Source organism: Zingiber officinale, chromosome 10A (assembly GCF_018446385.1).
Source record: "Zingiber officinale cultivar Zhangliang chromosome 10A, Zo_v1.1, whole genome shotgun sequence".
Lineage (NCBI taxonomy): Eukaryota > Viridiplantae > Streptophyta > Magnoliopsida > Zingiberales > Zingiberaceae > Zingiber > Zingiber officinale.
This window is the reverse complement of record NC_056004.1, coordinates 96,614,790-96,639,545: the sequence shown is the minus strand read 5'-3', so window position 1 is coordinate 96,639,545 and position 24,756 is coordinate 96,614,790. Positions and strand designations below refer to the sequence as shown.

The window sequence follows — 24,756 nt, the reverse complement described above, 5'->3', positions numbered from 1 at the left end:
GTATTTTGATGGACAACCCAATATCATGAATAATTCTAAGCGTGTATTTGGTTTAAGTCATTATGTATAATTTTTATTATATGATTACCAAGTAATCACATAACTAAGGTTATGAGGAATAAAATATAACCAAATGTTGTTTGATTCAACTTAGGTAATGCAACAAAAACTTATTTGTTTGAAGATTTTAATAATACCCTAGTTTAATATTGTAAGTGTATAATATGTCTTGTGAGAAATTTTAAACCCTTGTTATATGGGAGTCCGTCTTATTTTTATCATCGCATCATGACCTGGGACAATGAAAAATTATTGAGTTTTAAGTAAAATGATAGAGGGTAAAAAATAAAAAAGAACACCTTTAGTTTTTTTAATCATAATAAAGTTTTTTTTTTTTTTTTTTTTTTTTTTTATGAAAAAGGCATTCCACTTTACTCACCTCTAGTGTAAAATGACACAACTACTCTAAGTATATTATTCAATATTATTTTTTATCGTACATATATTAAATTCTGAATTCGTCGATCACTTTATAACAACTATAGTTCCGTAGTTATTATAATGTATACTTAATGTATTAAAAAAAATATTTATGTTATAGGAGATACAATGTACTGTTACAATACAAATTAAATCATTTTTATTTACTATTCGTATTATAACCATTATAGTTTCATAACTATCATAACACAGATCAATATGTTCACTTATAATTCATATTATAACAAATATAAAAAACTATTATAACACATTCAATAAATAAGGATTTAATATGCGTGGATAGAGCTCCAAAGTAATTATCTCATTTCATAGGGGTTAGTGGCTAAAATGCCCTTTGATTCTCCGATGATATAGAAAAAACAAAAATTATGAGATTTTTATTTATTTTGCCCATCAATATAATTAATATAATTGATTGACCTTTCAACTCAATTTTGTTAAATAAAAATGTTATAAAATACTTTATTTAAAAATATATAGCAATTTTTTAAAAGAACACCTCATATAATACATATTTTAAAAATTAATTAAAAGATTGATTATTAAATATCATATTTAAATATACAATTAACTTGCTTATTGTCAAGTGAAGAATGACTTTAAAATTACTATTACTTCTATTTTATAAATTACGAAGGTAAATATAATACTTTAAAATGAAATGTAATATTTTAAGGGGTAAAATAAAACGTTAATAATTCAAGGGGCTAATTAAAAATTTCTCATTTACACTCCAAAGCTAAATAAGGACTTCGTTCGCGACCCCAAAGCCCTTGCCTGATTCCGCTTCCCTTTCCCCTTCGGCGGCCGTCTCCGTCGCCACCGTCGCCGTAACCGTGCTTGGCGAACGTAATCTTCGGATTTGGGTCCACCCGAATCGGATATTCCTTCTCAGGTGATCCCACCTCTTCCTTCTTGCTTTAGGGTTCTTCTCTAGGGTAGTAGCGGCACTAAACCTTTGTTAATCGTCGACTGTTTTTCTGGCACTTTTTCCTTGAGAAACCACAATGTTTATTTTTGTTTTCATTTGTTAATTGTTGTTCGACGCGGCAATATAAAATCTTGATCTTGCTTACCATTTTCACCGTTAGATTTGACGAGAATATGGGATCTTCCCAGAAGAAAATCCCGTTCCATAGACACAGGGAAGCTGAGGAAGCAAGGAAGAAGGTAAGCAGTGCTTCATTTATTTTACAGTCGTATTTGTTAGGCAGCGAGAGGGTGAAAAGCTCCTTAATCATGATTTCACTTTCTTAATTGTGCGGGGATAATAAAGAGAGAAGACGATGAAGCTGCACGTGTTTATGCCGAATTCGTAGAGTCCTTTAAGGGTGATAATGCTCCAGGTTCGAAGACTTTTGTCAGAGGAGGAGTCATTGATCCCAATGACAGGCTTAAGGCCAATTCAGAAGGTTAGTTTTCAGAGGGTGATATTTTTCTCTTGTGATCTTTAAACGCCCACCTTCTCATAGTTTTTGGATGCATGCATTTTCTTATTATTAAAGTGCAAATTAATAAAAGGGTTGGCCTTTTGATGCGTTCGGCAATCGCAGGTGGAAAGTCCAAAGATGGGGTATCTGTTCCAAAGAAGGGAAGTAGGTAAACGAATGTATTTGATTTTCAAAAGATGGAATCTTGGTGTTAGCCATATTCCATCCTTATAATAAAAAATACTCATAATTTGATCAGTCCACCATTGGAAGCTGACTATGTGCCACTTTTCAGTAAGACTACCATGTGGAGTTAAAGATATTTGGTGCTTGAATTTCTATCATCTATTTAACATATTGTTTCTAAAAGTAAACTGCTCCTGAGGTTATTACCTTTGTGATTCTTAAACATCCTATGTGGACATGGTTGTTTCTTTTTGTAGCTCAAACTCTCTCTAGTTATAGACTCTGATTATTTGTGGTTTGATACGAAGATGCTCTTTTAGAGCTGATCTACTTGCCTCTATCTCCATATTGATCTGGTTTTTAATCCTCCACATCAGTTGGCTCTATGTAGCTAGATGATCTTTGAGTAAATCTTCCCAATTGGTTTCTGGTTAATTGACTTTAGGTTTCTATAAAATATGGCAGTCATCAACTCTCTGGCTATATTTTATAGTTAATGACGGAATAGACTAATTTACATTATCACTTTGAATTATAATTCTCTACCTTCCAATAAACTTTGCACACTGTTATATTTCAATTCCTATTCTGTAATTCCTTTTAAAAACAATTTTTTGGTATGAAGAATATTATTTATTGATTTATTTTTTTGAGTTACAATTTTGTTGGACATATAGTCATTGATGTGTTACAATAATAGAACCATTATATTATAGTTTAAAATTTTTGTTTTGAACTAGTTGAGAGGGTCAAAACATTGTAGACCACATTGTAACATGAAATCCTTGATAGTCCTTTTTTTTTTTTTTTTTCAAATTTAACCTAAGAATATCCCATTCTGATACCATGTCGAGAAGAAAAAGAGAACTGTTATATGACATATGAACTTTGACATGGCCAAGAAGTAAATGGCCATGAATAAACCAATCTACAAAAATAGTGGAGAAGTGTAAAAAAAAAATTCATGGAACATAGCAAAAAATGATTTAGATTATGTTATAAATTGATGGAATTCATTGAAATTTGACAAATTGACAAGGACAATGAATATAAAATTGATATGATTTTGAAAAGCCTAAGTGATCTAGCCTTCCCTTCAATCATTGCTTGTTTAACTCGCACTGGAAGGAGATTGAATTATCATCACCTTGCAAGTTGCCAAGTGTTGCCACAACTCGAGATTCAACATAAGATTAAGGATAACCCATTCAACCTTGCCATCATTTTTTACTCAATGCTTCACTCATCTTTCTCTTGTTTACTTTATGATCGACACTATTGTGGATCAAGAGAGGGTATTGTTGATCATGAGAGTGCAATAATCCTTTTCAATTAATAATGATCCTAAAATTGATGTTCAACTAAAAATTGATGCTACTGTGTTAAGGACCCAAGTCACCCAACCAAAGGTAATATTATATAACAACAATTTTAGTCACGAATATTTTAACAATCTAGTGTGATTGAGTAACTTATATTCTATACCAAAAATATGATTTTATTATTTATCATAACATAACTTTATTTAATAATTTCTATTGATAAACATATATTTTAATAGTTGCAAATGTAATGAGATATAATATGCATGCGTCTTAAAATTTTTGAACATCTATTATAATCTTGCATAAGAAATAATTTTATTATATTTCTCAATTTTTTTTTAAAAAAAGTTTTTTTTTCCATCCGATTTGGCTGATACTACCTATCCTATGCAACAAATACTTAGAATCTTTGACCATCTGATCCCAATTCCAGTATCAATTCCAATTTCTACGACTATGCAAATGTTTAATATTTTGAGTAGTTGGCTCTAGCTTTAACTTGCAATGCCTGATACAAATTTCTAGATTTGAGTCCATGTTATTGGATCAAATATAGATTATTAGATGATTAATAACTGACATTTATTCAAATTTCATGGCTGCTATGTCAATCAAAATGCTTTTATGTCGCAATGTTGTTGATTGTCAAAAACCTAACATTGGATGTTATGGTGGTTTTGGCCAGATTACATGTCAATTTATCAACTTGGTAAATTTTCATATGCGCACTATCTGTTGCCTTACTTTACAAATTTGGTTGGCAGGTGCACATGTTATCCATATTAAAAATAACTTAAAATCATATGTGTGCTAGCGTTTTATGATATTATGACTAACAAAGTGTATCACTGATGTTTTCTTTGGCATTCAATACTAGAAAAAATATCAAAACTGGATATTCAACAAAGATTGTATCTTAGTATAGTCATTCAATCTACATATATAAAATTTAGTCATGGGCTATGAGAATCGCCTAACTGGATAATTAATTGGTCGTCTAAGTACATGGCTGTACTATCTTAAACGTGTCTCAGTTTTCCTTTAATAGCTGTAACTTCGACTTTCCCTCTCGTGCTCTCATTTCTTATTTTGTCCGTTCTTGTATGTCCACATATCCACCTTAACATCCTCATCTCTGCAACTCTCATCTTCTGCTCATGTGCTTCATAACCCAACATTTAGTTCCATATAACATAGCAGGTCTAACTACGATTTTGTTAAATTTTCCTTTAAGTTTTAGAGGTATTTTAGATCACATAAAACACTCGACGTTCTTGATGTAACTCTATCTTTATTAGAAATATTTCAGTTAGTCCACTTGAAGCCTTTACTCTGTACTTTATACTAACACCTCTCTTTTCTAGAATTTTCCATATAGTTTCTCGGACTCTATCATAAGTTTTTTCTAATACTATATGTAGATCTTATTTTTGCTTCCGATATTTTTGTCTAAGAAGATGTATAATTTCTATTGTTAACCTTCCAGACATGAACCTAAATTGATTTTCGATCACTGCGGCCTCCTTAATTTTTTTTATTACTTTTTCCCAAAGTTTCATGGTATGACTCATTTTTAATATCCCTATAATTTGTACAATTTTGTATGTCTCCCCTTATTCTTATATAAGGGAACTAGAGCACTTACCCTTAGATATTTTTTCCATTTTCAATATCATGTTAAATAATTTTGTAAGTCATTTAATACCTTATTTCCCTATGCACTTCCATATCTCTATCGGAATATCATCTAGGCCAATGACTTTTCCATTGCGTATTCTATTTAAAACTTGTTCTACTTCGGAAGTTTGAATTCCACGATAAAAATTTAAATTTCTATACTTATTAACCTATTTAAATTACCTAAGTTAAGTTGGTCACCTAAATTTTTATTAAAAAGTTGATGAAAATACCTCTCCCACCGTTCTTTTATTTCTCCATTGCTTACTAGTATTTTATTATATTCATCTTTAGTATATTTTATTTGGATAAAATTTCTTGTCTTCCTTTCTCTCATTTTAACTATTTTATAAATCTCTTTTCTCTTCTTTTGTATTCAATTTTTGATGTAATCGTTCAAAAGTTTTATTGTTTGCTTCATTCATTATTTTTTTAGTCTCTTTATTCACTATTGTATATTTTTTTTAAATTTTTTTCTCGTTCTTATAAATATATATTCCTTATAAGCTGTTTGTTTGTTCTTCACTTGCTTGTGTATTTTCTTATTCCACCACCAAGATTCCTTATTTAATGGTGCATGTCTATTTGACTCATCGAGCATACTCTTAGCTATTATTTTTAACTTTGATAGCATCTTATCCCATGTCGTATTAAAGTCACCATATATTTCACAGATCGAAAAGAATTTAGATATCTCCACAATAGTATGATATTGTTTACTTTGGGCCTAAGCTCTCATGGTTTTGCTTTTGGGCTCTACTCAAAAGGCCTCATCCCAATGGAGATATCTTTTTCTCTTATAAACCCATGATCTTTCCTATGTGTTTTTAATGTGGGACTATGTTTGCAACCTTGCAACCCAACATTCACCTCTTACCTTCTATTTAAATATATTTTACTTCTCATCCTTTAATTTTCACTATTTAATTCTATCAATCGTATATATTTTCTTTTTTGATTGATATTATGCTTGAGGTGTATATCCAATACTATTAACTTATGCGAGGTAATCTTTACAAATCTTTTTATCATTCTTCCTAATCATAAGAAAGTCAATTTGCGTTTTATTATTCTCGCTTTTGAACGTGACTAAGTATTCTTCTCTTTTCTTAAAAAATGTATTAGCTAATATAAGGTGCTATCGTAAAATCTAATATAGGTTTCCTTTTATTTCTCGTTCCAAATCCATTACCCTCTCATATTTCTTATTTTTCACTCCGACATGTCTATTTAGATCACCTCTATTAAAATCGTTTTATTTGGCGAAATGTTTTGTAATACTTCATCTAAGTCTTCCCAAAACCTTAATTTGATAGCTTCATCTAATCATACTTACAGTGCATATACGCTAATTATATTCATTGTTTCTTTCGCCACTATAAGGGTTATAATTTGATCTCTTTTTCTAACTACTACTATAACTTTATCCTTTAACGAACTATCTACAACAATACCCACTCAATTTCTTATTTTATTCTTTTCTGTATACCATATCTTAAAATCCGAGTAATCTATCACCTTTATTTTCTCACTTACCTATTTTGTCTCTTGTACACACAAAATACTAATTCTTCTTCTAATCATCGTATCTACTATCTCCATTAATATACCAGTGAGGGTTCTTACATTCCATATTCCAAATTTTAGATTATTAGTTTTCCTATCATATTTGTTTTTATGCAACCTATGGTGTGAGAATTCTTGCTTATTTAACACTACACTCAAGTTCTTATGGAGATGTAGCGGTCCTTGTTGATGCGTTACAGTCGGATCTTGCAACGCGAACTCTTACATATTTAGCACTGCACCCGAGTTCTCGAGATGTAACGGTCCTTGTCGAGACATTACAATTGGATTCTGCAACGCGTTCTTTCCGAGGAACAATCTAGTATTAGCACAATAGTTTAATGGATCCATTCATTAAACATTTGTCATAGTTTTAACATTGGCCAACAATCTAACGCAACTCTCTTCCTTTATCCGGGCTTGTGACCGGCCTCATCATGGGCGGAGTTACATTCAACATATATTAGATCAAATTTTATCCTAGATGGTATGGCTCACAATCAACAACAATGGACTCAAAAAAGTCGCTGTCATAAAGCACAAATACTCACCAGTGTTATAGGTAGAATTGTTTACTTCTAAATTGTTTATGTTCATGCATACTACTATACTAGACATTAGCTTGGTGGAACCATCTGAAACATGTATACCAAAGTAATCAACAAACAGAAGAGAGTTAAAACTAAGCTGAGATGAATTGCTGAATGCTGAATCTGCTTGAGAAACTAAACTAGATGAGGAAGTGGGGAAGACAAAGAGAGAGAGTAAGAAATGTACAAAAGAGGAAGAAAGGTCAGAGTTGTTGCCCCTTAGTTGTGTGGAAATAAGGGTAGGTCCAGCTTCTATACTGAATCAAATTAAAATGATTTTTTTTTCTTTTTCTAATATTAGAATTATCAAATAATGCATTCAAATCAATACATTTAGCTTTTGCATCTCAACCCTTTGATGTCTTCATTTAGTTATCATTCATTGACCTTTAATTGCATTCACGTGGCCATAACCCGATTTTGCATCAAGTCTAGGATGGCAGATGGATATGGTTGTACTGGACCACCTTGGACATACAGTAAGCGACTTATCCAATTGGGTCTTGGTCTTGGTTGCCCTCATCCTACTGATAGGATCTTAAGTGGGTTTTTGAGGTAGGATAATTTAGTTCTTTGGGAACAGCATCCCATTAAGATTCAAAAATAAGATAGGTTTATAGAAATATAAAAGCATAAGTGAAAAGTTACGTCAGAAGATACAAGAGAAAAAGGTATCCATCATCACTTTGTCTCCCTCTCTTTGATTTCAACTGCTTCCTTTTCATGACATATCAGAAATATATGAATACAACACTAATTGAGCATGGCCACAAACCTTTCTAAACTAATGATTATCTACGTTCTATAGTGTTTACAACTTTAAAGGATGACATTGTATGTATGTTTATTGTGTGGCATTGCTAAGTTCTTGTCATCACATTGTACAAGGTGACCTATAGTTGTGTATCAAGTGTATTCTTGATGTCATTATTCTTTGACAGGTATGTGCCATCTTTTCTGCCACCTCCATCTCATGGAAGAGAACTTGAGAAAAAGGTTAGTATGAGTTGGCAGACATAGTTTCAGGACAATGAATCTCCAAATTCTTTTGCCATTTCATAATGACAGTTTTTACAATGCTGGTTTTACCGATAAGATTGTAGCTTCTGTGAGGAACATCATATCTTTCACTTATTATCTTAAAAACAAGTGGTTAGAGAGATTATACTGGAAATTTTAATGTTTAACATGTTGGATTTTGCCATTTAGTTCATTGGATTCCATCATGTGTGGAGTTCTGAACAAAGAAAAAGATTTTTTAGTGGGATATCACAAATATTTTTATTTGTGGAGTAGCATAATGGCGATGTCAAACTTTCACTTATTGATAGACTGCTTGTGCGGACTTAGTTCTTCAGCGACAGACATACTCCTGCTTAAATCTTGATGTTTTTTTTTCTAGAAAAGCTGGTGAATAAAGGATAACAAGATATTTTTGATGCTTGTATTGGCTTAGCTTGCGATTTTGATGCATCATTGTTAAAGTTTTCAGGCTAAATTGATCTGATTTAGTTAACTTTATTCCTTGTTTTCTTTTGCTGGACAATTAAATTGATAATCTAGCTTTACTCCTTTTTCTTTCCTTTCTGAAGTAGATAGATAATCATGTGACTAACTTGTTCTGTGTTATCTTAATTCTATGCCACTATGAATTAGTCTTTGACATTAGTTATCATGCTGTTTTAGTTTCATACGGTAGCAAATTGAGTATTTGATTATTGGTCTCTCCACTTAGCATTCCAGAGCCAGGTGTCCAAACTGAGCAGTTGCTTTAGTCTTCAATGCTTTATTAGCTTTTGCAAGTTGTATTTTGATATTTGCCTATTGTTTCTCTGATGTCGTCTTTGTTATTTTCTGAAGGATGATGAGAAACCTAGGGAGAAAGAGAAGGGGAAAACGCGTCATATTGATAAGTTTTTGGAGGAGCTGAAGTTTGAGCAAGAACTAAGGGAGAAGCGGAATCAAGAGCGTGAAGGGCGGCATACAGATACTACTGCTGTAAGTACTTATGAGAAATATTTCTCTAGAAAGTGCAAAGTGAATACACTGGCATTTTTCTTTGTGGTAAAATGAGAAAAAGTTGGGGGAAAACATTTGTACGTTAGAAGCTTTTTTTTCCTCATTTTTTTCTTGAGCTAATAGTAATTCTAGAAAGCAGTAATCTAGGTATAGGTCAAGCAGAGAGACAAAAGCAAGGCTAGGCTGGAGGAGATAGAATAGGGAAAAATAAGAGCACAACATAGGATAATAGGGAAAGATGAAGCAGACATACTGAAAATTAGAAGATCGAAGTGTCCTAAAGATAGTTTGTTTGAGTAGAGAACCACAAAAATGAGTGATGGGTAATCATTACATAGTAGTGTGGAAAAGGGCATACAAAGTTGAAATAAGCTGATAACTTGATGGTCTTATTCTCCTTTATTCAATTTGAATTACATCAAAGAGCATTCTATTTAAAAGTTCAAGCGACACTAAATTTTACATACTGCATTTTTTTCCTAATTTCAAAGATTATGATGTGCCACTATGAGTTTTTTTTTTTATTTTAATTCAAAAGGAAATTTCATATATGAAAAGAGAATCATAGTATGAGGGGGGTCAAACCTAACCTCATACTACAATTTTACAAAGACTCCAAAGATTTACATGAATATTCAAACTAAGACAACTCCTCTCCATACTTACATTCCAAGATGTCAAAATAAAAAGACTCAAAAGATTTACAAGACCACTATCCTGGTACAAAAAAGAATTCTAACATATGGAACACAAAAACCTCAAAAGAACCTCCACAATTGATCCAAGCTCCCAAAAAATCTGCAAATGTCTTGCACAAACTTCACAACACCAAAGCACCACCAAACCAAAGCAAACACCATCCTCAAAATATTTCCTCTGCTCTCATCCTGTACATCAAATCAATGCTCTTAATTACAAACATTCCCAGGAAAAAGTTGCTCCACCAGAACATTGAAATACCAATAACACCAAAAGAAATTGAAATCCAGTAGACTTCCCAAAAACCTTTTCCATGGAGAAAACTATGAATAATGCAATAAAAATGCACCACCAGCAAAGTCTCAATTTGACGAAAGCACACAATAAAACCATAGCACACAATAAAACCACCAACACATAATCATCCACAACCAAAACCAAGATAACCACCAGACCTCCTCTAATCTTCAAAACCATTCAAGAACTACCAAACAAGGCACTTGAAATCCCAGTCAGTATACACAATTGCAAACAACTCATTCCAAAATAAGTCCACCAATCCCAAACCAATATGCACAGTTGTCAAATGGAAAATTTGAAATCTCAGCACAGAAAAACACTTATCCAGTAGCCACCAACCAGTCTTTTACAAAAATTCCAGCAGCCAGTACACAATACAAAGAAGCCCATTCCTCCCACATCAGCAGCAAAATAAAACATGGTCTGCACTTGTGACCTTCAACAATTATCCATGACCCTCAAATCAACAAGATGGAATCCATAACAGAACATATCCTCAGACCTGTGCTCATTCTTCTTCCAATCAGAAGCAATATATTGTGACCTTCACTCTTCAAAAGCCTAGCAATATGTGATGCAATAAATCCACCAGCTCCCCCTGCCAAATCTGGAGTTGCTACTCTCCACCAACAAATAAACTACAAATCCATTCTCAAAACAAAACACTTACATTAGGGATACACTGATAAGAAAAAATCCACACAAAACAATCTAAACACTAATTAAATCACACCTCCCAGCTTGAATACTGTAAACCAGAATTCCAAATTGCAATTACATGGTTTTTCAAAACCAGTACCCAAATTAAACTGATTTGCAACACAATCTAAACAAAATTCTGCTGATGTGGGAGAAATGCTATCTACCTTACAAATTCCAAACAGAATACAATCAATGTCCTCCTCAAACAAAATTCTGTCCTCAGAGAATTCAAACACCTGATTAGCAGATAGTCCGCAACAGCATTTGCTTCTCTATAAATGTGTGAGTAGCGAACTTGATAATTCTGATGATATATTTGATTTTAAGAACCAGATTCCTCAACTCCCAACACACGAAGGGAGACTGAATAATATTCAAAGCCACCAGAGAATCTGACTCCAACCAAATAGGAAAGAAGTTGTTCTCCACACATAACTCCAGACCTTTAACAATCAAAACCAACTGAGCTCTCACTCCAATAATTCCATGTTTAGCCCTAATAACATGTCCATCATGATCTCGGATGATAAAACCAAATGAAGAAGAACCCAGGTTTCCTTTAGAACATCCATTCGTGTTAAGTTTATACCACCCAACGGCTGGCTTTTTCCAATGAACCACAGACACTGTAGTAATAGTCTCTAAGCGTAATGGAATTCCCAAAGAAACTGCTACAGACCCCCATCCTTTCCAATGCTGATTTTTAATGATACCAGTTGTCATCCCATAAAAAATATACTGGATTATGCTCCTGATAATTTTTGGGACAGCCTGCTTAATACCACAATGTTTAGCATCATTTCAGGCTACCCACAAAAACCAAATAATTAACAAAGGTACAACTTCTCTAATATGTCCACCATGAGACCATGCGACACCCACCATCTAATTTTCCAAAGGAGAATTTAGCAATTGCTCCAAAATAAATGATCCCAAGACTCCTCCGAATCACAACATTGGCATTCAGAAGCTAAATAAACACCTCGTTTCTGTATAATAACATCTATAGGAATTCGACGCTGCAAAAATCGCCACACAACAATTGAAATTTTGGGAATCAAAAGACTACTCCAACGCACACACACCAAATCGGGGCTGGCTGTTGGACATGTCTAATGTAATTCCAAGCAGACTTCAGAGAGAATTTACCAGCAAGCGATAATTTTCAAACAAGTCTATCTGGGCTACCAGGTTGTATTGCAACTGCAGAAATCTCTTCTACCATCGCAGTAGGCAATACACCCTGTAGCTTAACACAATTCCATTCCTTATCATCCAAAAAATTTGAAACCAATATGTCTGGATAACCAGTCACAGCACAACTCTGCCATAGAGACCCACTGTCCAACCAACCATCATACCAAAATTTTGATTGCCCTCTGCCCAGGATCCAACCAACCTGTGTTTCTGCAATAGTTCTAATCTTCAACATCCTTCTCCAACAAGGAGATGCATTACACTTGATTGAGACTATGGCAGGAGACTTAGCTCCACAATACATCATGGAAAGAAAATGGAATTCCCACAATACTACGAGTTTGAAGGCACCTGCTCATCTTAATTCTAACAAGCCAAATCCAATTCCTACCAAACTCATTCCAAAATGATTCCAATGCTTATTTATGCCAAAAAATTTCTCTTAACTTTCTGACTCGTGCCAAATATAAATCCTTTTGGAACTCCCTCATGTAGTCATGTGTCTGCCAAATTGGATAATGTTGTTTGATATATAACAGTATATCTTGTAAACATTTTATTGAATTTTGATAAATATCTAGAGAATTATTCTCTTGTGTTTCTTGTGAATTATTTATAGAATCATAAATTGTCTTCTACACTGTATTTGCAATGATGAGATGCGAAGTGGGAGGAATGAAAAATGGAGGCAGAGGAAAGCAGCCAAATTTCTCTTATTTGCTTTAAAGAATGTAATAAGGGAAAGGGGTCTGTTCCACTGTTAACTGCAGGCTTCATGCTAAAAGAACTCTAGCACAGTCTATTTTCCTCTATATTTATCACAAACATGTGTAGGTCAAGATTAATATAAAGAAAGCAATAATTACAGGGCGCGTTGGTCTAGTGGAGGATTCATTATGAATATTGGACATATATTTGTATAGTTCATATTACATGTTACATTGTGTTGTGTATATGGGGATCATGCTTGATTGGGTTGACTATTTTCTGCAGCCTGTTAGCCATTTTGATGAGTTGCCAGATGATTTTGATCCTAGCGGCAAGTTTCCAGGTTCATTTGATGATGGAGATCCACAAACAACAAATTTATATGTTGGGAATCTCTCTCCCAAGGTTGGTATCTTTTTTCTGTCTTCAAATAGTAATATTACATATATTTTCATGAGTTTTAGAGTTGTCACTCTGCTTATGTTGTTAGGTGGACGAGAACTTTCTTTTGAGAACATTTGGGAGGTTTGGACCCATTGCCAGTGTGAAAATAATGTGGCCACGAACAGAAGAAGAACGGAGACGGCAGAGAAATTGTGGCTTTGTTGCTTTCATGAATAGAGCTGATGGACAAGCTGCCAAAGATGAAATGCAAGGTTTTACTATCTTTAATCATTAACAATAAAATTTCGTTCCTAGTTGTTTCCATGTTTATCTGCTGCATGTTTTGACACTCGACTTTCTTTCAAACTTAATGTATTGTAAAATTCTTTTTCACTAATATTTTTAAAAAATATGATATCAAATAGTCTGAATTAGAAAATGCAGTTTTGTAATGGTCTTTTTGTATTGTATTTTTTTTTTACAACTGAGACATTTTGCATAATGATTTTTTTTTTAAAAAAAATTAGAACTCATTTATGCCCTATTCTCATCATAACAAAACTGAAATTTAATTAGTAGAAGACATTTTTTCTTGTTCTCCTTCACATTTCTTTTAATTATGTGATTCAGGAGTGGTGGTTTATGAATATGAATTGAAGATTGGCTGGGGTAAATCAGTAGCTCTTCCAGCGCAGGCACTGCCTGCTCCTCCACCTGGTCACATGGCTATCAGAAATAAGGAGGTTGTTTTACTTAAAGATTTATATATAATGCTTCCAGTTAGGAAGCTGCATCTTGTGCTGGCATCAGCTTTCTTGATCATTAACTATGTCGTTGTCAGGGCAACACTGTTATAATATCTGGACCTGATGGTGCACCAGTTACTAGTCAAAGCTCCGAGTTGGTAGGTAACCTACCCTATTACTTTATCCTGACAATTTCACTTTTTTAGGAACTTAGTTTCAGATCCTGCTTTCATTGTCATTTAAGTGCTTTATGAACACTATGGTTGCAGTTAATGCAGGAGTTAACTGAATTTTGATTTCTGGAGTAATCTAGATTTGGATCTTCATTTCCTACTCAAGCTGAACTTTTTAAGAGCATCCACATCAGCTTCGAATTTACCTTAAATTTTACATTTTACATAAAAAAAGTCTTTGCATAAGCTACCTCATCCATTCCCTAAATTTAGATTTCATGAATAGTACTTCTCTAAATTTAGGGAATGAAATTCATTCCCTAAATATTAAAATATCATTTAATTTGGGAGAGAGAGAAAATAAAGGGAATGGATTGAGCGATGAAAAGTAGATATTACATAGGGAGAGAGAAAAAATAATAAATAAGTGAAAGAGAGAGAAGAAAACAATAAAACAATAGAGATAATGGAAATTTTAGGGTACCTGATGTAGTATGCAGTGAAAAATAGTTGTCTAAATTTAATAAAGTGGGTGATTTACCCTAAATTCTAGAGATATTATAGAGAAATTGACGTGAATGCTCTAAAGATGCTTGTAAAAGTTCCTTACTGATCAACCAAGCCATAAAATTTCCATTTTAAAAACAATCCCTTATTCTGTTTATTAAAATTAACACTAAATTGTGAAAGTCTTCTAAATCTTCAGTAATGCAAATTAAGGAATTTAATGTATTTATTGAGTTTTTGATGTGTAATGGTTTGGTACTTTCTCTTGTTTAGGAGGTTATGCTATTTGAGGTAATTCTTAAATTGGTAATTGGTTTGTTTTGAAGTGTAGGGTAATTTTGGTAGAAGATTAATCTGATTGGATTTCTTTTCTTATGTAATTTGATCTATTTCATGGCTTTTTGGGTTTGAATTTTTAAAAAGATTCAATTTCATCATTTTATCTCATCTCTGCTTAATAAATTTCCTCTTTGTGAGGTTTGTTCTCTGTGCAACACTGATCTCTGTGAGATTACTTATTCTTGTAGGACACACCATAAATTCTTTTCCTATGCAATCCATTCTAATTGCATCTAGACCCAAAGACTAACTGGCAAAACTTCTAACGCATCTTCTTTGTCATTTTCATGCAACAAGGCTTCTTACTGTTACAATCACAATATCTTGAAAAAATTCACTTTCACATTGTGGAGTTTTTTTCCTTTGATATTTTCATATTACTTCTTATCATCTTCTGCCATTTTCATCCAATAAAAGTCAGCCTGCAGATACAACCACGATCTCTAGAAGTTAAATTTCACCAATATATCGTTGAGAAGTTTTTTAAGTACTTTGATCGTTTCACAGCAATAGCAGTTAATTTCAACACTATTTCTGGCTATTTTCTGATCCTGATGGGTGTGAAATTTTGACTTATTGTCCTCATCTAACTCAATGCTAATAGATGTTTTTGAGTTGAAGGTTCTATATAATCTTCTTGTCAAAAAGAAAAAAACAACTTAAGTACTCAGGACTGTTGTTTTCAAGTATTCTTAATTGTTCCAAGATCACTATGATAGAAGTAGAAGGTAAGGACTGATCAGGGTTGGTGGAACATATATCTGCCTTGAAGTTACTTAAAAAATAAAATTTTGTAAAACAAAATATCCATATCCATCTATACTCTCTATGTTACCTTTCTGATGAAACATATTAAATTCTTAAAGGATGTGAAAGTGTACAATTATACTATTGATGATGGAGAATGACCTGCAGATAAATGAAAATGATGAAATGTAGTTTACTAGGAGGCAAATGCCCTTCTTTTGAAGGTTTTTACACATACTAATTTGTAGGTTCACAGCCTCTGGATATATTTCTATTATATTCCAGATTGTTTTATCCAATTACTGCTGTGTCTGTTTTAGCACTTCATGTGTAGATAATATTATTTTTCTGGCAATATTTTTTGTTGGATCAAAGTATGCTTATCTTACTTAAAACTATCAGTTTTCCCTTCATAAAGAAACCATGTTAATTATATATATATATTTTTTTTCATTCTAGGTTCTTACCCCAAATATTCCAGACATTGTGGTTGTGACTCCTGAGGATGATCACCTTCGTCATGTGATCGACACAATGGCATTGTATGTTCTTGATGGTGGATGTGCTTTTGAACAAGCTGTAATGGAGCGGGGCCGTGGAAATGCACTTTTTGACTTTCTCTTTGATCTTCGATTAAAGGAACACACATACTATGTCTGGAGACTTTACTCCTTTGCTCAGGTTTATATTTTCCCTACTCTTTGGCTACCCAGATTTTGATTATGTTACTTAGCTAAATTATCCCGACATAGTAGTTGGATGAGTATGTTTTTGGTGGAATAAGAGATCCTTCAGTAACTTGCTCTACAACTTTCTTTGAAGTCCTCTTTTCTTGATTAACAAAATCTGGTAGAATCCATTTGTAAAATTGCTTTGGTGTGAGTCCTCTACCTGAAATGTAATCAATATCAACAAGCTGCCGCAATAGGTCATGGGTTGATCCCTAGCGCGCGCGCGTAATGCCTCGTTGGTCACTTGACACCCCTCTCATGCAAACGACCACTATGCTGGGCAAAGCCCCTGTGATTTACCTCCCTTTCAGATCGCGTGGGACAGTACTGAAGGGGTCTTGGGGTGAGGGTTATCACCCCTTTGCTGCAATATCAACAAGCTGCAGACTGCTTAATTGGGTCAGGTTATATATGTCTTTGTTGAATTTGTCTAATTATGAAACTTGTCAATGATATTTGAACATACCCATTTTGGTTTAACTTGATGTTTTCTTGTCTTCATCGCCTTTCAAGGCTATGCTTAATTTCTCACATGCGCTAGCATTTTGACCACTCATAGGAACTCATACATCCATCGCCATCAAAACTAATTGACTGACTGGACCCATATTGGCAAAGGGCGTTTATTCTTGTTTTATATATCATTAGAAAATTGATGGAATCTGTTGAAATGTTTAGACTGTCTACTTTTAGAAAACCCAGCCAATCTACCATACTTTTATCAAGTTCTAGCTTGAATTCTAGTAAATACGCATGATAGAGAGTCGTCGTCATTTGCTTGAATCCAAGTTTGAATTGCTCATCCTCGCTGCAGCTTGCTCTTATCCTTGCTATCACTCCCAATTTGCCACTCCCTTGAGCCACCTCTCTCTTTCTCTCATTCTCATCAAGTGGGAAGACAAAAATCCTTTCTTGATCAGCCGGGATTGCAACCCCTACTTCCTTCAGATAAAATTGATTTGGATGTAGTTGAGAATCCAAATAAACCCTATAACATTAATATAATCAATAATCTTATTTTATTCAGGACTTTTAATAATCTTAGCAATTCTATGTTAGTATATATGATTTTATTAATGACCATTGTTTTATTTATTATTTATTTCCTTCCTCTTATCCTCCACTTATTCAGTGTCAAGCAATACTGTTGGTAACACTGAAGTATCTCAGGGTTCACCAACTAGTCAATACTTTAATGTATCATTCTGGCTTGATACTATTACTGAAACATACTGAGACCTGAGAACTTACTATTTGGCATATGGAATAATTTGGAAATGTATTATTGCACTAGTCTTCTAGCTTGGTGGTGTTCTTGTAGATTATTCTCAAATCCTCAACTAGATTTGCTGAAAAAAACCCCTCAACCTCTGGAATTCTTTTCATTTCCTTGACATATTCACTTTCCCCCATTTGTTTTCATATGAAAGTGAATTCATATTTTTTTTCTTGAATGATAAAGTATAGATGGGTTCATATCCCAATAATTTCAATTTCAGTGGTAAGTGCTATCCTATTCAAAAAATGATGCTGAAGTTGGCCAGTGTAAAATAATGTAAAGAAATATACCCTAAGATAAGTTGCTCTATGTTTACTTGGTATAGATATAGAGTGTATAGATTAGGTTCTATCCTACAGTTTTTTGCTTTGGGAGGAGGTAACCTAATCAAAACTACTAATAAATTATTAGGGAAAGTGTTATCTTGTTCCAATTCTGTATAAATTTATGTGGTTCCAACTTCTAAGGATTTTAATATCTTCAACTTGATAAAGAAAGCCCCTCATTAATCATTTATTCAACCTTTGTAAAATTATTGTATAAATATCATTTTCAAATAAAGTAGTACAATATGAAATTGTAATGTTGATAGTGAATATTAAGCAATATTAGTGGAATATCTGTTGTAAGTGGATAGTGATTATCTGGAAAAGATTGTTTAGATATGTGAAAGCCGTAAAACCTGAGCCTACTGTCTCAAACCCATGAATAAAAATGGGGCCTATACTCCTATTGACTTCAGTCTAATGCAATCTACTATTACGGAACTGCAGGGTGACACTCTTCAGCGGTGGCGAACAGAACCATTTATCATGATTACTGGCAGTGGGAGGTGAGCATATGAGGAGCTTTGTTTTGCCAATTTCTATTACTTATTACTTTTGAGTTCTATGTAGTTTCACAACTTTTTCCAAGTTGTCTGGATTAACATTCTGTCATAACAAATTGCTGCTTGTTTACCATAGATGGGTTCCCCCTTCTTTGCCAGCTAATCGAAGTCCTGAACATGATAAAGAATCTGCTTCAACTTTTGCAGCTGGAAGAAGCAGGGTAAGTGAGATTTTTTGTTTGAAGGGAATAAAATCAATTTCCATTTTTTTATGTAGTCCTATGTGGCATAGTTTGAAGATAGCTTCATCAGGTGTTCCTTTAATTAATGTTGTGAGGACTATGAAATAAAATATTTTTTTTGTTTTATAGCGAGTCGATTTGGAGCGGGCATTGACAGATCCTCAAAGAGATGAGTTTGAAGATATGCTGCGGGCCTTGACCTTAGAGAGAAGTCAGATTAGAGAAGCTATGGGATTTGCATTGGATAATGCTGATGCTGCTGGAGAGGTAACATATCCTCTCTAATACATATCTTAATAAGCAATCAAAAGCACCAAATTATTAACATATATTGTATATAAACACAGGTAGTTGAAGTTCTCACAGAATCATTGACTTTAAAAGAAACACCTGTACCAACAAAAGTTGCAAGGCTTATGCTGGTGTCTGATATTCTCCACAACAGCAGCGCTCCAATTAAGAATGCTTCTGCATATCGTACAAAGTTTGAAGCTAACCTTCCTGATATAATGGAGAGCTTTAATGACTTATATCGCAGCATTACTGGAAGAATCACTGCTGAAGCTTTGAAGGTGATAATATTTCTTTTAATCAAAGCAATATATAATGTGGGTTTACATATGCTTATCATGATGCTTTAGTTGCCCATGGATGCCTATGTGACATTAGTCTCTATGCATGGTGTCACAGGTGCGAATAATTTAGCATATGTGGTAGGATTCAGCATACTCTATGGATTCAAGCCCTGGGCCGTTAATAAAAACAAAAAAAAGTTATGTAACAAAGGGGTTAGAATACTAAAATGGATGTGTGGATTTACTAGAAATGAAAAAAAAAATCAAAGGGAAAAAGCTACTACAGATATTACTATGTGAATATATTCAACAAGGCCTCGTCTTTGAAAAGCTCATAAAGGCCATGAAAAAGATAATTCCAATTTCACACACAAGAAAAATGTGCGGATAAAAAAAATTCTTGTACATGAACCAAAACATTTTTATATGGAAATCATGTACACCAAATTTTCAGTTGGAATCTTGGTCTGGAAACATTTTATTGTGTTGGAGCCATATTATAGAATTTTTAAAATGGAGAGTCATGCTTGGGTGTTTCTGAACAACAAAGGTCTTGATTGGGCTTTTCCCCAATCACAGATACTAATATCCTTAAAAAATTAGGTGTAAGCTCAGATGTAAATGAGAGAAAATAACTTAAAATGGTACAAACCTGTTCAACAGTTAATAGATTCTATTGTTAGGCTTAATACATTGATTAGCGTTGAACTTGTATGGGCTTAAGGGAGATCAAAGCAAACCCAGTTAATGTAAAAAGGGTGAGCTGAGAGATTTGAATATTACTAAATAAGAGATCTAGCTTTGCATCATGTTCAATGAAGGAACAATATCCATACAGCAGAATCCATGTAGTTGGGATTCATACGAGTTATTGTTGCTGATGTGGGTTGGATACATGCCTATATAATTTTCCATCTGACTTATGCCTCTTAACTTTTATTTGCATTGTCATGCATTTTTCTTTTGCTGAACAGGAACGAGTTCTGAAGGTTCTTCAAGTATGGGCTGATTGGTTTCTCTTTTCCGATGCGTATTTGAATGGATTGAGAGCAACTTTTCTTCGTTCTGGGAATTCAGGTGTTTTCCCATTTCACTCTTTATGTGGCGATGCACCAGAGATTGAAAACCAAGGTAATCAGGAAGAAGGATATGAGGGAAGTAAGTCTAACCAGGATGCTGCCTTGGCTGTGGGGAAGGGAGCAGCAACGAAAGAACTAATGGGACTTCCTCTTCCTGAGCTCGAGAGGCGTTGCAGACATAATGGTTTATCTCTATGTGGAGGAAGAGAGATGATGGTTGCAAGATTGCTGAATTTAGAAGAGGCCGAAAGAGAGAGGGGCTTAGAACAAGATGATCATACAAAGTATGGGCAAAACCAGTTCTACAAAAACATACGAGATGAAAGTATTCGGAATGTTAATGCTGGGTCAAGAGAAACTAATAGTGATAGAGAAATGAGCCCCACAATCCTTCCGTTTGCCAGGGAAGTGACTACACGGCACGACAGAGGCTCTGGTTCAACTGAGTCAGCAGTAGCTCTGGACCATAAAGCAAAATCTGATCCTGTTCTCGCTTCCAAGTGGAATCGAGAAGATGGGGGTAGCGATGAGGACAAGAGTTCTCCTGATTTGGGTTTAGGCTATTCATCTGAGAGTGAGAATGCTGGGGATTTTCTCAAGTCTGGTGCTGAAGTGGACACAGACAAGGCGGTCCATATTCACCCTGACAATTCTTTGAATGAAGAGAAGAGGTCTGTTGTATATGCTTCTGTTAAGAAAAAATGATCTTAAAATCATTAATTAATGTTATTGCCAATGATATAGCATCCTTTCTTTTTTCTTCTTGCAGACAGAAATTGCGACGTCTAGAAGTTGCCGTTGTGGAATACCGTGAATCTCTTGAGGAACGAGGTCTCCGTAGTGCTGAAGAAATAGATAGGAAGGTAGCAGTTTATCGTAGGCAACTTGAGTTCGAATTTGGTTTATCTGATACTACAGATGATCAAGGAAGCAAGAAAAGTTCATCAGGTAAGCTGGTTAAGAAATTGTATTTTCTTCTAGATCATATTTTTCTGAATGTTTTCTGTAAACTATTAAGCTCTTTAGTTTGATATGAACTTACGCCGGTGAGTGGTTAATAGGACCATTAATTTCTACATCATTTTCCTGGACAGAAGTGATAACAAAATTCCATTGTTCATTCCATTTTTTTTTCTTTTTGAATTGTAAATTTTACTCTAAACTCATTTTGTCCATTTGTTTAGTGTACAATGGAGAGAGCAATTGTCTTTTTCTCTTTTTTCCTTGCTAACAGTAGACCTTTTTTTCTCTAGTTTATACTATTGATCTTTGTTGATCATTGTAGTGTGATACCTTGTAACCAACATTTAACAGTATATATATTTTAGTGCTAGAGCAATTTATCTAGAAAGTCATTTAATTTTAAATATTTATTCAGTTATGAAAAGGTAAATTCTTTGTTCGACTACCAAACTTTCTTTTGACTAATGTTCCATCACCTCTGATTAACCCTCCACCTCTTTGTGCATTGTCAAATCAAAATGCCTGCATGTCTCTAATTGGTAGGAAAAAAATTGAGAATATCAATCTATCGGTTTCACCAAGAATTTTCAATTTTAGTGATTTTGAGAGTAAAGGGATAAACTTAAGCTGGAAAATAATGAGCATCTTGAGAAGATCACAAGCGCTTTAGCCAAATTGAGAGTAGCATCAAACTTTTACAGAACACTAAAATTTTCCTGAAGGGTATAGTGCATCTAATAGTTCTGCAACTTTTACACAGTTTTACCTTGTTTTATCTTGTACACTAGTAACTGTAAAACTATTCTTTCTGCAGAAAGGAGATCCTCTGAAAGGAGAGAGAAATCAGATGATGTCTATGATTCAAGTAGGAAACGACGTCGCAGCCGGAGTATCAGTCCCGAAAGGAAAGATAGAACCCGAGAAAGGCATCGTGAAAAAGACAGGTCATTTGGAAGTGAGATTGGGAGAGAAGGTCCACGCGAGAAGAACGGAGGTAAAGAGAGGGATGATCATCACAACCGTGATAAGACAAGGGAGAGGGAGAAAGATAGGAGGAGAAATGATAAGTGATTGGCTCTCATGCAGCAGTTGATTTCCGGATGACTGATTGTTCTCTTCTCACTTGCAATATTGTGATGGAAAGAGAAAAAAAATATCTGTTTGTTGAAACTTATGTTCCAGGGATGCAGATATGTTGGGGCACAGGAGGTGGAGCAGGCTTTTTTGTTTCTTCGAACATTAGCTGGATCGATATTAGAGATTCTAGGAGGATTACTCCCGTCATTACCTGTAAGTTTTCGAGTTTAGACCTTTACTGGGATAACATATTTGTATGTCGAGAATGGACAGGATGTAGCTAAATTTGTGGCATGTGCAACTGTTGTTGAAGTTATTTCAAGCAAGCAATCAATCAATCAATCTATCTGGACCTTTGTTAAACGTATTCCACAAAGAACACCAGTATTGATTGCGTTCAATCTGTCTCTACATAAGAGTTCTCCAATTGACCTTGTTGTGTTCTTTATCAATCATGCTAAATATAACGTCTTTGAACTTTTGAAGTGATTTCTCTGTAAATATTCTTGCTATGATTGCAGAGGATTTGATGATCTTGTTCAAGTATAAACTTGTTTCTTCGATCTAGTTGAAGTATTCTATTGTCAGTTGGCACGTTTGAAACATTATTGTTATGAATCTTGTATAGAATAATATTCCTCTATTTAGTCGCAATTATGTTTTTGAAATTTCAAGTTTGATAGAATTTGTATTCATTCTTTGCCTACCAAGAATGGTTGTCCGATGCGCTTAATTCGCTCAACTAACTTTGTGCTTGACTGATCAGGTCAGCTGAATTGGGTGAGTCCATATGTTTTTGGGCAGCTAGACTTGACAGGTTGGGCGATTGGATTTAACAAATAATCCTCTAATATGTGAGATTTCATTTTAGTGACTATTATTCAAAAACAGTTATTCTTAAAGGGCGCGACTCTTTCTTATGCTGCGAGAGTTTGAATCTTCTGTGGAATTTGAACCATGGGTGATTATTCATTATCTAATAAAATTAATTTTGTAAAACATGACAAGACAATAATGTAACAACATTGACAAATAACTGATTGCATGGAAAAATAAATTATAGGAGAAGAAAAAAAAACAAATTGAATTTTAGGGCATTTGTCAAGTCTTTATCTGCCTTTATCAAACCTCAAAAACTTGTGTGTATCGGGCTCCATAGCGTGGTCCTTGCACGGTGTTTGTGCATTCCTTGATTGGCTTAAATGGGAGAGTAGATCTTCTGATTTTTCTTTTAACAGATGGATCATTCGTACTTGGATTGTGATTGTAATCCGGTCGTAATTAGTTATGATCTTTTTTTGATTTCATCGTCCTTTCCAGATTATAATTTGGTTTGGAGCGGGCGGCCGAAGGCTACCAGTGGTGAATAAGTGTTCAAGTTATTCGGCGCCAAGTGGGGGTGACCTTCGGCCGTCCGTATCGAGCCAAACTATACTCCGAAAGGGATAGTAAACTCAGAAAGGGATTACAATCAATTGCGACCAGATTATGATTACGATTCGATCGTAATTATAAATTATCCATCCCCTAGTTCAAAAAAAAAAAAATAAGGGATGAGAAAATTTGTTCTCCTTAAACTATAGACAAGGACAATCGAGGAGCACGTGAGTTGTAATAAAATGTTTAAATAATAATAATAATAATTAATTTTTAACCTAGTGGTTGATTATATAAAAGATTTTATGTCCTTGAATTTTATTTTCTATTGTATTATTATTTATATTTAAATATTTTTTTAATTTTTTTTATTTAGTATACGTATTTATTATAATTTTATATAGTCTAATTATATGTTTATTGACCGTTTAAATATATATATATATATATTTTTATCAGAATTCAAATTTATCAATCAAATCAAAACAATGCATCTACATCTACGAAAATAACAAAATCAATAATAATAATAAATAAATAAATTTAAAAATATTAAAGTAAATAATTATGTACTTTAATAATTATCATTCTCACTGTCAATTGCAACACGTCTAGTTGGCGAATGGTATTTTCTAGGTGGAAGTTTTTGGTCTGCACTTTACAAATTAGAAGATGAATTATAGAAATTGATTAGTTGATTTAGAAGTATCTCATCTATTAAATAAGTAAGATTTATTTAAATCAATTAATTAATATATATCTTCTAAATCGTATTTTACAGATGATATGCTCTTGTTACTTATAGTTT

The 24,756-nt window shown here is 33.8% G+C and overlaps 1 protein-coding gene across 1 annotated transcript; it reads left to right on the top strand.

The window, feature by feature from the left end:
* The first annotated feature begins 1,265 nt into the window (after positions 1-1,265).
* Positions 1,266-22,934, top strand: LOC122027264 (protein RRC1-like). The gene is made up of 18 exons (XM_042586188.1): positions 1,266-1,396; positions 1,593-1,671; positions 1,778-1,913; positions 2,055-2,100; positions 8,217-8,271; positions 9,136-9,273; positions 13,186-13,305; positions 13,391-13,556; positions 13,915-14,027; positions 14,126-14,188; positions 16,256-16,477; positions 18,580-18,638; positions 18,772-18,856; positions 19,007-19,144; positions 19,225-19,449; positions 20,427-21,202; positions 21,301-21,479; positions 22,309-22,934. The coding sequence occupies exons 2-18, from the start codon at positions 1,606-1,608 to the stop codon at positions 22,563-22,565; spliced, it is 2,844 nt and encodes a 947-aa protein (XP_042442122.1). The 5' UTR covers positions 1,266-1,396; positions 1,593-1,605; the 3' UTR covers positions 22,566-22,934.
* Positions 22,935-24,756: the final 1,822 nt, after the last annotated feature.